At 39.9% G+C, this 13419-nt stretch overlaps 1 protein-coding gene across 1 annotated transcript; it reads left to right on the forward strand.

Annotated features, from left to right (window-relative positions):
- Positions 1 to 11924: 11924 nt before the first annotated feature.
- LOC136175077 (olfactory receptor 5AN1-like) lies at positions 11925 to 12863 on the forward strand. The gene has a single exon (XM_065945391.1). The coding sequence runs from the start codon at positions 11925 to 11927 to the stop codon at positions 12861 to 12863; it is 939 nt and encodes a 312-aa protein (XP_065801463.1).
- Positions 12864 to 13419: the final 556 nt, after the last annotated feature.

Consider the following 13419-nt stretch of genomic DNA (forward strand, 5'->3'; position numbering starts at 1 on the left):
TTAATTTGCTCAAATCACAGAACAGTCAAGTGAAAGAGATGGTATTTACTCCAGATTTGCTGATACCAATGCCCATAGTTGCAACCACAATAATTTGTGGACATCTCATGAATAGTTTTCTTGTATTCCTGATTGCCTTGATTTCCCCACTTATGCATAGGAAATAATACCATATCTGCTTCACAGGGCTGCTGTGATGATTGATTCAGGTCAGATATTTAGGAAGATGTATGTATGTATATATATATGAAAGTGGAAGTGAAAGTTTCTCAGTTGTGTCTGACTCTTTGCGACCCCATGGACTATACAGTGCATGGAATTCTCCACACCAGAATACTGGAGTGAGTAGCCTTTCCCTTCTCCAGGGGATCTTCCCAACACAAGGGTTGAACTTAGATCTCCTGTATTGCAGGCAGATTCTTTACCAACTGAACTATCAGTTGGTAGCTTTCCCTTTAACAAACTTGTATTCATTTGAGTTGGAAGAGACATGGTGACCATCTAGTCCAGTAACTTCAATCTGAAGCCAGTTTAGCTAAGAGATTTGCCCAAGATGGCACACCTAACTAGTAATAGTTTCAATACAATAAACTTGATATGTAGAGACACCCTGTTTACAAAGCACATTCATTTTAGATAGGTATACCATCTGTGCAATCTTGGGCAAATTTCTTAGCTCCACTGGCTTCAGGTCCCAGCTGGGAAACTGAAGTTACTGGACTAGATGATCATCATGAATCTTCCAGTTCACATGAATCCAAGTTTGTTAAAGGGAAAGCTTTAATTATGAGATCGTCATAGGAATATGGGGGAAGAGGGGGAATTGAACCTGAAGGGACATGGCAAAGTGGTGCATGAAATTAGCAGGGACAAAACTCCATGACAACCTTGACTCCAGAGAGAAAGTACCTGGAGATTTCTCACCTCCTTGTCTTTTTCCTTTCATTTCTGCCCTTAAAAACACATTTACGAGTCTCCCCAGTGAGGGCATCTCTCTGAGTGCCCGTGGACAACCAATTTCATGGCCCAAATTTTCTGTTCTGAAGTGCAATAGGAATATTTCTTGGCAAAAGAAAAACACAGTTTTGACCTTTCTGAAGAACTCTGTCTTCCTGGGTACTGTGTCAAGGTGAGAGGGCACGATTTATAAAGAACAATGGATTCTGTGTTGTCTCCATCGCTATGTGATTCTTTCAGTTGGGCCTTTGTGGAGGAAGGTTTGTAATCTGTAACCTAAAATGTCAGGTATTACTCTGCGGTGAGGGATGAATGTTGAATTCTAGTCCTGCAATTTTGAAAGGATACTGTCTTGAACTCTGTTGTCTTGTGGTTTTTCACCTGTAAAATGGGGGCAAATTATCATGTAGAATCAAATGGCATGTCTGTAAAGTTTAACACACTGTGAAAGTTAAATGCCCCGGGAGTTGGTTATGGACAGGGAAGCCTGGCGTGCTGCAGTCCATGGGGTGGCAAAGAGTCAGAAACGACCGAGAGGCTAGACTGGACTGAAAAGTTAAATGAATGCTGTATTAAGGTAATATTTTCCTGAATTTAGGGGAATAATGTATGATCAAACGTAGTTGTCTATGTTTACCATCTCTCTTTCTTTTCTTCTTTTTTGCAAAGACCCTTTAGCTTAATTTATTCCCTTGAGGATCTGCTTTTATATAAGAACAATTGGATTTACATTTCGGTATATAGTTTTGAGTCATAATTTCTGAAGAGTAAAGCCAAATTAGTTGCTAACTGATTCAAATAAACCTCGTGTACAATTCTATTGGTCTTTTTAAAAATTAGTTTTTTTAAATTAAAGGACAATTGCTTTACAACGTTGCTTTGGTTTCTGCCATACGTCAACGTGAATTAGCCACAGGTATACTTGTGTGAGTTCCCTCTTGAACCTCCCTCCCACCTCCACCCCTTCCCTCCCCTCTAGGTTGTTACAGGTCCTGGGTTTGCGTTCCCTGATTCATGCCGCAGATTCCCACTGGCTTCTTTACCCGTGGTGGTGTCTGTGCTTCCATGCTACTCTCTCCATTCACCTCACCCCTCCTTCCTTCCCCCCTCGCCTGTGTCCGTGAGTTCATTCTCTATGCCTGCATCTCCATTAGTGCCCTGCAAATTCATCAGATCCATCTTTCCAGATTCCATGCATATGTGTTAATATGCGATATTTGCTTTTCTCTTTCTGACTCCACTGGTCTTTTGAAATGCGTCAAGCAGATCTCCAGCATCATCCTCGGAGACCCCGGGGGACTGGAGATTCTAGAGCAGGTGACGCAGATATCAGAGATGCCCCCATTCCACGCACAGGAGGGTGCACATGACCGTCCCTCTGAGTCTTCTTTTCTTACCTTGTTCCTCATCCAGTGACGTTCCTGCCTTTCCTCCCTGATTTTGTGCCCTGCACCACTCTCCCAAACGACCATGTCCTGAGTAGATCACACTTGGGCAGGGTTTTAATAAGCTCTTTCTGTCATTCTGGCTCTGCAGCAGGCTTGTGAGGTGGTAAGCATTATTAATCCCATTATAAACGAGGCAACTGAGGCACGGAAATGTTAATACATTGCCAGAGGTCACACAGCCAGCAGGTATTAATAAAAGGAAAGTCTGAAAGTCTATTCTCCGTCCTTCTCTTACTGTAATTCTCTCTCTGTCATTTTCCCTCTTCCTCTCTTGATCCTAACAACTAAGGGTTAGAGATTTGCATATCTTAATAAGTTGTTCTTGTAAATAGGAGTTGTAGAAAATTGAAAACCAACAGATAAGTATAAAGAAGAAAATTAAAATGTCACTCATTACTTTTGGCATTTGTAATTGGAACACGTATTGTATGCGTGTGTGTAAGAGAGAGAGAAGTTGAGAGAGAGCAATTATATAATTGTTTTCTTCCAGAAATATTAGAATTATTTTGTGTACTCATCATCACTATATGTGTATGTCCATCTCTTAGTGACATACTCTTTGTATTCATATTAAAGGTCTTACTCTGTTGTCTTTTTGCATATTTTTTGACTATGTTTCCCATTTCATTGTGTATTTCAAAATTATATAAGGGGGTTTTTCAACTGTAGCCAAGTTTCTAATTGTTCTGTCATAGTTTTTTCTCTAAAAGTTTCTGGTTTATTGTTATATTTGAGAAATATAACCCCAAGCAACGTTGTAAAGCAATTGTCCTTTAATTTAAAAAAACTAATTTTTAAAAATATAACCCCAAGATTATACAAAGGTGTATCTATTCATTTCCCCAGTGCTTTTTACTTACAATAAGCCAGACCTCACATAATACTTAGAAGAGACTTTCCTATCAATTTAAATCAACTAACTTTGTCACATATTAAATTCTTAGCCATATTTGAATTTATTCTTAAAGTTCTATTTATCCTTTTGGCATATGCCCATTTCTATAAGAATAATGAAATACCAATGTTCATTAGACTTCTAAATATCTGAAATTAAAGTCCTTTCCAATTACTTTTTTCTAAATTTTCTTTCTTTTTTTTTTTTTTTTGTTATTATAAACTTCCTCTTTTAGCACAAGGGAAGGTACTTTGTAGCATAGCAAAACTTCCAAGTTTGATTGCAAATCTTCCACATGACTGGGGGAACAGAGACTCTTGGAGTGCACAAATAAAACCTGTGTGCACCAGGACCCCCAGTGATCCCCCGACGAGGCTGAGCAAACCTGCCTGTGCGTGTCGCAGGGTCTCCTGTGGGGGCGCGGTCAGCAGGGTCCTGCTGTGAGGACAGGGGCCCTGGCAGCCGCAGTCCTGGGAGGCACGGTGTGTTGGCATAAGTCCTCTTGAGGAGGTCTCCATTTGCCATACTATAGAGCCTGTAGACTCAAGGACTGGGATTCCTCCGGCTAAAGAGCTGACAGAGAGGGCGCACAGTCCCATTCGTCTGCAGACAATTCGATTCAAGGTTTACAGAGCACGGTCCTGCCCCCCAGAGCTAGACCTAGTTTCCCCCACGGCCAGTCCCTCCCGTCAGGAAGTTTGCACAAACCTCTTATCCTCATCCATCAGAGGGCAGACAGAAGAAGCAAGAACTATAATCCCACAGCCTCCAGAATGAAAACCACAAGCAGAGAAAGCTAACCAAAAGCATCACATGGATCACAGCCTTGTGTAACTCAATGAAGCTATGAGCCACGCCATGTAGGGCCAAGCAAGATGGACAGGTCATGGCAGAGAGTTCTGACAAAACGTGGTCCACTGGAGAAGGGAATCGCAAACCACTTCAGTATTCTTGCAGTGAGAACCCCATGAACAGTATGAAAAGGCAAGAAGATATGACACTGGTAGATGGACTCTCCAGATCAGTAGGTGTCCAATATAATACTGAGAAGAGCAGAGAAATAGTTCCAGATAGATTGAAGAGCCTGGGCCAAAGTGGAAACTACTCCCTGTTGTGGCTGTGTCTGGATGTGAAAGTAAACTCCAGAGCCATAAAGAACAAGATTGCATAGGAACCTGGAATGTGAGGCTCATGAATCAAGGTAAATTGGATGTGGTCAAGCAGATGGGAGAGGGGACACTGACACTTTAGGAATCAGTGAACTAAACTGGATGGTAAAGGGCAAATTAATTCACATGACCATTATATCCACTACTGTAGGCAAGAATCCCTTTGAAGAAATGGGGTAGCCCTCATAATCAACAAAAGATCCCAAAATGCAGCACTTGGATGCAATCTCAAAAACGAAGGAAAGATCTTTATTCCTTTCCAAGGCAAATCATTCAACATCACAATAATCCAAGTCCATGCCCCAGCCACTAATGCCAAAGAAGGTGAATTGGAATGGTTCTATGAAGAACTACAAGACCTTCTAGAACTAACATGAAAAGATGTCCTTTTCATCATAGGGGATTGGAATTTCAATGTAGGAAGTCAAGAGATACCTGGAGTACCGGACAAGTTTGGCCTTGGAGTACAAAATGAAGCCGGGCAAAGGCTAACAGAGTTTTGTCAAGGAAACATATTGGTAATAGCAAACATCCTCTTCCAACAACGCGAGGTGACTCTACTCATAGACATCAACAGATGGTCAATACTGAAATCAGATGGACTTTATTCTTTGCAGCCAGAGATGGAGAAACTCCACACAGTCAGCAAAAACAAGACTGGGAGTTGACTCTGGCTCAGATCATCAGCTCTTTATTGCAAAATTCAGGCTTAAACTGAAGAAAGTAGGGAAAACCACGAGGCCACTCAGGTATGACCTAAACCAATTCCCTTATAGCTATACAATGGAGATGGCAAATGGATTCAAGGGATTAGGTCTGGTAGCAAGAGTGCCTGAAGAACTATGGACAGAGGTTTATAACACTGTACAGGAGTCAGTGACCAAAACGATCCCAAAGAAAAAGAAACGCAAGAAGGCAAAATGGTTTTCTGAGGAGACCTTACAGATAGCAGAGAAGTGAAAAGCGAAGAAGAAAGGGAAGGGTATACCCAAGTAAATGCAGAATTCCAGAGAAGAGCAAGGAGAGATAAGAAAGCCTTCCTCAGTGAACAGTGCAAAGAAGTAGAGGGAAGCAATAGAATAGGAAAGATTAGCAATCCCTTCAAGAAAATTACAGATACCAAGGGAACATTTCATGCAAAGATGGGCTCAATAAAGGACAGAAATGGCAAGGACCTAACAGAAGAAAAAGAGATTAAGTAAAGGTGACAAGAATACACAGCAGAACTGTACAGAACACTCTTAGTGACCAGTTAAGCATGATGATGTGGTCAGTCATCTACAACCAGACATCCTGGAGTGTGAAGTCATTTGGATCTTAGGAAGCATTACTATGGCCAAAGCTAGAGGAGGTGATGGAATTACATCTGAGCTATTTAAAATTCTAAAAGATGATGCTGTGGAAATGCTGCACAAAATATAGCAGTAGATTTGGAAAACTCAGCAGTGGCCACAGGACTGGAAAGGGTCAGTTTTCATTCCAATCCCAGAGAAGGGCAATGCCAAAGAACATCCAAACTATCATACAACCACACTCATTTCACATGCTAGCAAGGTAAAGCTCAAAATCCTTCAAGCTAAGCTTCAGCTGCATGTAAATCGAGAACTTCCAGATGTAAAAGTTGGGTTTAGAAAAGGCAGAGGAACCATAGATCAAATTGCCAACATTTGTTGAAGCATAGAAAAAGCAAGGGAATTCCAGAAAAACATCTGCTTCATTGACTGCGCTAAAGGCTTTGACTGTGTGGATCACAACAACCTGTGGAAAATTCTTAAAGAGGTGAGAATATCAGGCCACCTTTCTTTTATTCTGAGAAACCCATATGCAGGCCAAGAAGCAACAGTTAGAACCAGACATGAAGCTATAGACTGACTCAAAATTGAGTCAGGATGATGTCAAGGCTGTACATTGTCATTCTGCTCATTTAACATACATGCAGAGCACATCACGTGAAATGTCAGGCTGGATGAATCACAAGCTGGAATCAAGATTGCTGGGGGAAATATCAGCAACCTCAGATATTTAGGTGATGTCATTCTAATGGCAGAAAGCGAAAAGAAACTAAAGAGCCTCTTGATGTGGGTGTAAGAGGAGAGTGAAAATGCTGGCTTAAAACTGAACATTCAAAAAATGAAGATCATGTCATCCAGTCCCGTTACTTCATGGCAAATAGATGGTGAAAAATTGGAAACAGTGACAGATTTTATTTTCTTGAGCTCCAAAATCACTGTGGATGGTGGCTGCAGCCACAAATGTAAAAGATGTTGCACTCAGAAAAAAAGCTACAACAAACCTAGACAGATATTAAGAAGCAGAGACATCTCTTTGCTGACAGAGGTCTGTATAGTCAAAGCTATGGTTTTTCCAGTAGTCATGTATGGATGTGACTGTTGGACTATCAAGATGGCTGAGCACTGAAGAATTGATATACTTTAATTGCGGTGTTGGAGAAGACTCTTGGGAGTCCCTTGGACTGCAAGGAGATCAAACCAGTCCATCCTAAAGGAAATCAACCGTGAATATTCATTGGAAGGACTGATGCTGAAGTTGAAGCTCCAATACTTTGGCTACCTGAAGCAAAGAGCTGACTGATTAGAAAAGACCCTGATACTGGGAAATCCTGAGGGCAAGAGGAGAAGAGGGTGACAGAGGATGAGACAGTTGAATGGCATCACTGAGCCAATGAACATGAGTTTGAGCAGACTCCGGGAGAAAGTGAAGGACAGAGGAGCTTGGTGTGCTGCGGTCACAGAGTCAGATGCGACTTAGCAAGCAAACGCCAGTGACAAGGTACACAACATAATGATTCGATACATGCATGTACTGCCAAACGGTTACCACGGTAAAATGGTTAGCATTCATCACCTTCCATGGCCATAATGTCATTCCTTGTTATGAGGTCTTTTGAGGTCTATTTTCTTAGAAACTTTCAAATATGCAATACATTATTATTAACTAATATCATCAGATTGTAGATTGTATCCCCAGAACTTATCTTCTAACTGCGAGTTTATATCTTCTGATCATTTCTAACCAGTTCCTCCATCTTCTATTCCTGCCTCTGTCAATCACAATCTGATTTTCTTAAAATGAGATTTATTTTTAGATTCCACATACAGGGAGCTAATACAGTATTTGTTTTTCTCTGTGTGACTGATCTCACTTAGCCGAATGTCCTCAAGATCTACCCAAGCTGTTGCAAATGCCAAGATTTTTTTTTTTTTTCTTTTTTTCCCATTTATTTTCATTAGTTGGAGGCTAATTACTTTACAACATTGCGGTGGTTCTTGTCACACATTGACGTGAATCAGCTGTGGATTTACATGTATTCCCCAACCTGATCCCCCCTTGCACCTTCCTGTCTACCCGATCCCTCTGGGTCTTCCCAGTGCACCAGGCCCGAGCGCTTGTCTCATTCATCCCACCTGGGCTGGTGATCTGTTTCACCCTAGATGATATACATGGTTCGATGCTGTTCTCTCAAAACATCCCACCCTTGCCTTCTCCCACAGAGTCCAAAAATCTGTTCTGTATATCTGTGTCTCTTTTTCTGTTTTGCATATAGGGTTATCATTACCATCTTTCTAAATTCCATATATATATTTTAGTATACTGTATTGGTCTTTATCTTTCTGGCTTACTTCACTCTGTATAATGGGCTCCAGTTTCATCCATCTCATTAGAACTGATTCAAATGAATTCTTTTTAACGGCTGAGTAATGTTCCATGGTGTATATGTACCACAGCTTCCTTATCCATTCGTCTGCTGATGGGCATCCAGGTTCCTTTCATGTCCTGGCTATTATAAACAGTGCTGCGATGAACATTGGGGTACATGTGTCTCTTTCAGATCTGGTTTCCTTGGTGTGTATGCCCAGAAGTGGAGTTGCTGGGTCATATGGCAGTTCTATTTCCAGTTTTTTAAGAAATCTCCACACTGTTCTCCATAGCGGCTGTACTAGTTTGCATTCCCAACAACAGTGTAAGAGGGTTCCCTTTTCTCCACACCCTCTCCAGCATTTATTGCTTGTAGACTTTTGGATAGCAGCCATCCTGACTGGCGTGTAATGGTACCTCATTGTGGTTTTGATTTGCATTTCTCTGATAATGAGTGATGTTGAGCATCTTTTCATGTGTTTGTTAGCCATCTGTATGTCTTCCTTGGAGAAATGTCTGTTTAGTTCTTTGGCCCACTTTTTGATTGGGTCATTTATTTTTCTGGAATTGAGCTGCAGGGGTTGCTTGTATATTTTTGAGATTAATCCTTTGTCTGTTTCTTCATTTGCTATTATTTTCTCCCAGTCTGAGGGCTGTCTTTTCACCTTGCTTATAGTTTCCTTTGTTGTGCAAGAGCTTTTAAGCTTAATTAGGTCCCACTTGTTTATTTTTGCTTTTATTTCCAATATTCTGGGAGGTGGGTCATAGAGGATCCTTCTGTGATTTATGTCGGAGAGTGTTTTACCTATGCTCTCCTCTAGGAGTTTTATAGTTTCTGGTCTTACATTTAGATTTTTAATGCATTTTGAGTTTATTTTTGTGTATGGTGTTAGAAAGTGTTCTAGTTTCATTCTTTTACAAGTGGTTGACCAGTTTTCCCAGCACCACTTGTTAAAGAGTTTGTCTTTTTTCCATTGTATATTCTTGCCTCCTTTGTCGAAGATAAGATGTCCATAGGTTCATAGATTTATCTCTGGCATTTCTATTCAGGATTTTCTTTTTCATGTCTGAATATTTCATATATATAGGTATGTATATGTGTATGTGTATATATATATATATATGTAATTTTTTAAATTCATTCACCTTTCAGACAAGATTGGACACACTCAGAGTAGCATGGCCATCATATCCATTCACCGTTCAGTGGACATCTAAGTTGTTTCAATGTTTTGGCTATTGTAATAATTGTAAATAACTCTCTAGTGAGCATGAGCTCTTTATGTATTTTGGATGCTAATTCCTTACTAGATATGTTTCTGCAAATATTTTCTCCCAGTTCATGGGTTGCCTTTTCCTTTTGTTTATTTCTTTTGCTTTTTAGTTTGATGTAATCTCACACACACAAAAAACCGACTATAGATTTGCAATGTAATTTGAAATCAGGAAGCATAATGTCTCCAGCTTCAGTCTGTTTCTCAGGATTGCTTTGTCTCTTCAGGGCATTTGTGGTGCCATGCCAATTTTAGGATTGCTGTTCTATTTCTGTGAAAAGTGTCATTGGAATCTTGATAGGTATTGCATTGAATCTATCTATGGCTTTGGGCATTATGGACAATTTAACTTTTATCCATTTTTTCAGTCCATGAATATGGAAAATCTTTCTATTGTGTCTTTTCAGTTTCTTTTGTCAATGTCTTATAGTGAGTGTTCACTTTGGAGATCTTTCATCTTCTCAGTTATTTCATTCCTGAGTGTTTTGTTTTTTATACTACTGTAAATGGAATTGTTTCCTTTGTTTGTTTTTTTCAGATAATTTGTGCTAGTTAATAGAAATGCAGCTGATTTCTGGCTGTTGGTTTTGTATACTGCAACTTACATTTGCTCATAAGATCTTACAGTTTTGGGGTGGAGTCTCTAGGATTTTCTGTGTTAAATATCATGTTTTCTATAAACAGAAACACTTTCAATTATTTCCAGTTCTCTTGATATTTATTTATTTATTTATCTTTCATGCCTTATTGACCCAGCTTGGATTTCTAGCACTATGTTGAGTAGAAATGATTAGTTACTTTTCTTATTCCTAATCTTATGAGAGATGCTTTCAATCATTCACCACTGAGTATGGTAGATGAAGACATGTTACTATGCCCTTTATTATGTTGAGATGAAGTCCTTCGACACTTGACTTGTGAATTTTTGTCATGATTGGATATTGAATTTGTCAAATGCTTTTGGGCATTTATTGAGAGGATTATGTGATTTTTACATTTCATTCTATTAAAGCAGTGTATCACATACATTGATCAACCCATTCTTGCGTCTCAAGAATGAACCCTACCAGATCATGGTGTATGGTCCTTTCTATGTGCTGAATTTTATTTGCTAGTATTTTGTTGATAGTTTAAAAATCTCCATTTATCAAGGGTAATGACCTGTGATTTCATTTTCTTGTAATTTCCCTATCTCACTTTGGTATCCAAGTAATATTGGCTTTGCAAAATGATTTTGGAAATGGTATTTTCTCTTTAACTTTTTGGAAGACTTTGACAATGATTGGAATTAATTCTTCTTTAAATGTTTGATAGAATTCACTGTGAAGTCTTCTGGTCCTGGGCTTTTCTTTGTGGTAGGTTTTTAATTAGTGATTCAATCTCCTTAGTCTCTGTTGTCCGGTTTAGTCTTTCTGTTTTTTCTCGATCCCGTTTCCCTAAGGTGTATATTTCTAGAAATCTATCTATGTTTTCTAGGTTGTCCAATTTGGCAGGAAAACCAGAGACCAAGAGGAGCTCTCTCGTCGTGGTGTTGAAGCAGTAGTGGGGAGGGCACGGCTGTCAGGGAGGAGCTTCTCTACTCCCCTAGTGTGGTCCTTCTTGGTCAGTGTGGTCCAGAGAGGTGCTTCACATCCGTCTCTGTGTTTTAGGATTTTCACACTGGTATCCTTCTTATGAGTAGTTACTAGTTACTTTTTAGTGAGGGGAACTGAAATTAGGAATGATCTATACTGCCATCTTGATTATGACACCCAGAACTAAGACTCTAAAGTCTGAACCCTTAATCAAAGTTCTATCCTATTTCCTAAGAAGAAAAATATCATAAAAACAGGTCAATAATGTGGGCAGTAGTGAGTTGTACTAGTTTATTTTTAAAATATTTTACATGATGTCCTCCCTAGGAACACTTACTATATAACTTAATTGGGCATACTTGCAGTGTTTTGTCAACAACTCAAGATTACATATCATGATATACTTCTCTAGGCCATTTAGGAGCCACTGTAATAAATATATTTGTAAAAAGATTGAGAGGTTATTATAAATGGAGTAACTTTCTTACGATTAAAGGAAAAAATATAAAAAATCTCTCTAGATGATCATCTAGAAGAGCTGCTTCAAATTTATTCTGTCATGGTACCAGTTATGCTATATTATTTTTAAGCAACAGTTATACATTATTAGAGGTCTTTGAAAAACTCAGCATTTTAATCAATGATCTCTTCCTTATATATAGTAATCACAAGATTTGTATTGCTTTTTAAAAAAGTTTTCAACTTTTAAAATATATCCTTTAATTATCATGAGAGCTCATGAGATAACTGAGAACCTGAAACCCTGAGGAGGCACTTCCTGACGATTCAAGATGAAAAGCTGAGATCTTTTCTCCAGGGTAGTGGAGCATTTCCTTTTATCCAGTGCTCAATGGAAGAAAAACACGGCATATGTGTCTGTGATGCCATCATGTCACCTGAGCCAGCGATGCATTCTCTTGTCTCTTTTCTGATTTTAGGAGTACAAACCAATGATCGAGGGAGGAAATATTACAAAGACCATGCATTTTATCCTCTTGGGATTCTCAGATTTTCCCAGAATCATAGTAGTACTCTTTGTCCTATTCCTGGTGATATACATTTTGACCCTGACGTGGAACCTGTCCCTCCTCATCTTAATAAGAATGGACTCCCACCTCCACACCCCCATGTACTTCTTTCTCAGTAACCTGTCCTTCATAGATATCTGCTATGTGACCTCCACAGCCCCTAAGATGCTCTACGACTTCTTTCAGGAGCGGAAAATGATCACCTACGTGGGTTGTGTTGTTCAGTACTTTGTGTTTTCCACCATGGGGCTGAGTGAGTCTTGCCTCATGACCGCCATGGCTTATGACCGATATGCTGCCATTTGTAACCCACTCCTCTATTCCTCAGTCATGTCGCCCGCTCTCTGCGGTCGGATGGTGCTGGGATCCTACTTGGCTGGACTCTCTGGCTCTATGTCCCAATTGTGTGCAATGCTCCAGCTCCACTTCTGTGGGCCTAATGTCATCAACCACTTCTTCTGTGACATGCCCCAGCTGTTAGTTCTGTCCTGCACTGACACTTTTTTTGCACAACTCTTCACTGCCATATCAACAATAATCTTTGGGATAATAAATGCCTTAGTTATCATGATATCCTATGTCTACATTGTCATCTCTATCATGAAGATCACGACAGCAAGCGGCAGGTCCAAGGCTTTCAACACCTGTGCTTCCCACCTGACAGCAGTCACTCTCTTCTATACTTCAGGTACGTTTGTCTATTTGAGTTCCACCTCTGGTGGTTCCTCCAGCTTTGACAGGTTTGCATCACTCTTCTATACGGTGGTGATTCCCATGTTGAATCCTTTGATTTACAGTCTAAGGAACAAAGAAATCAAAGATGCCTTGAAAAGGTTGCAAAAGAAGAGAGGGTGTTGCTGAGGTCACAGATTGAGATTTCTGATGGATTTGTCTTGTTAGAATGACCTACCTTATCCCTCAATAATATTTATATGAATGGACAGCAACAAAGTCCATTCTGCCTTTCACAAGACTTAATTTGTCGCAGATAATATGCCAAAGTGGACCAACAACTGAATCAAACTACACAAACACATATCTTTGAGTCCTAGAGACCCATTGTTTTTATCTTCCATGTGGTGTGACCTCATCATTTATTAATCTCTTAACAATTATTGAGCTCCGGGAGTTGGTGTTGGACAGGGAGGCCTGGCATGCTGCGGTTCATGGGGTTGCAAAGAGCCGGAGACAACTGAGCGACTGAACTGAACTGAATTATTTGTGAAACATCAAGATTTAGAACCTGTTGCTTGTTTTCTGCTGCTGACAGGCTTCTGACCCTAAAGGAGAGATACCCCTGACAGAGGCCCCAGGATTGTGTAAACCTTGTCCCCCAAATATTCTGATACAGCATAATCCAGGCATGGTGGTCTTCATGTCCATTCTGTGTTTCTGGCTGGAATGAGAATGGACACAC

The sequence above is a fragment of the Muntiacus reevesi genome, chromosome 9, assembly GCF_963930625.1.
Source record: "Muntiacus reevesi chromosome 9, mMunRee1.1, whole genome shotgun sequence".
In the NCBI taxonomy this organism is placed as follows: Eukaryota; Metazoa; Chordata; class Mammalia; order Artiodactyla; family Cervidae; genus Muntiacus; species Muntiacus reevesi.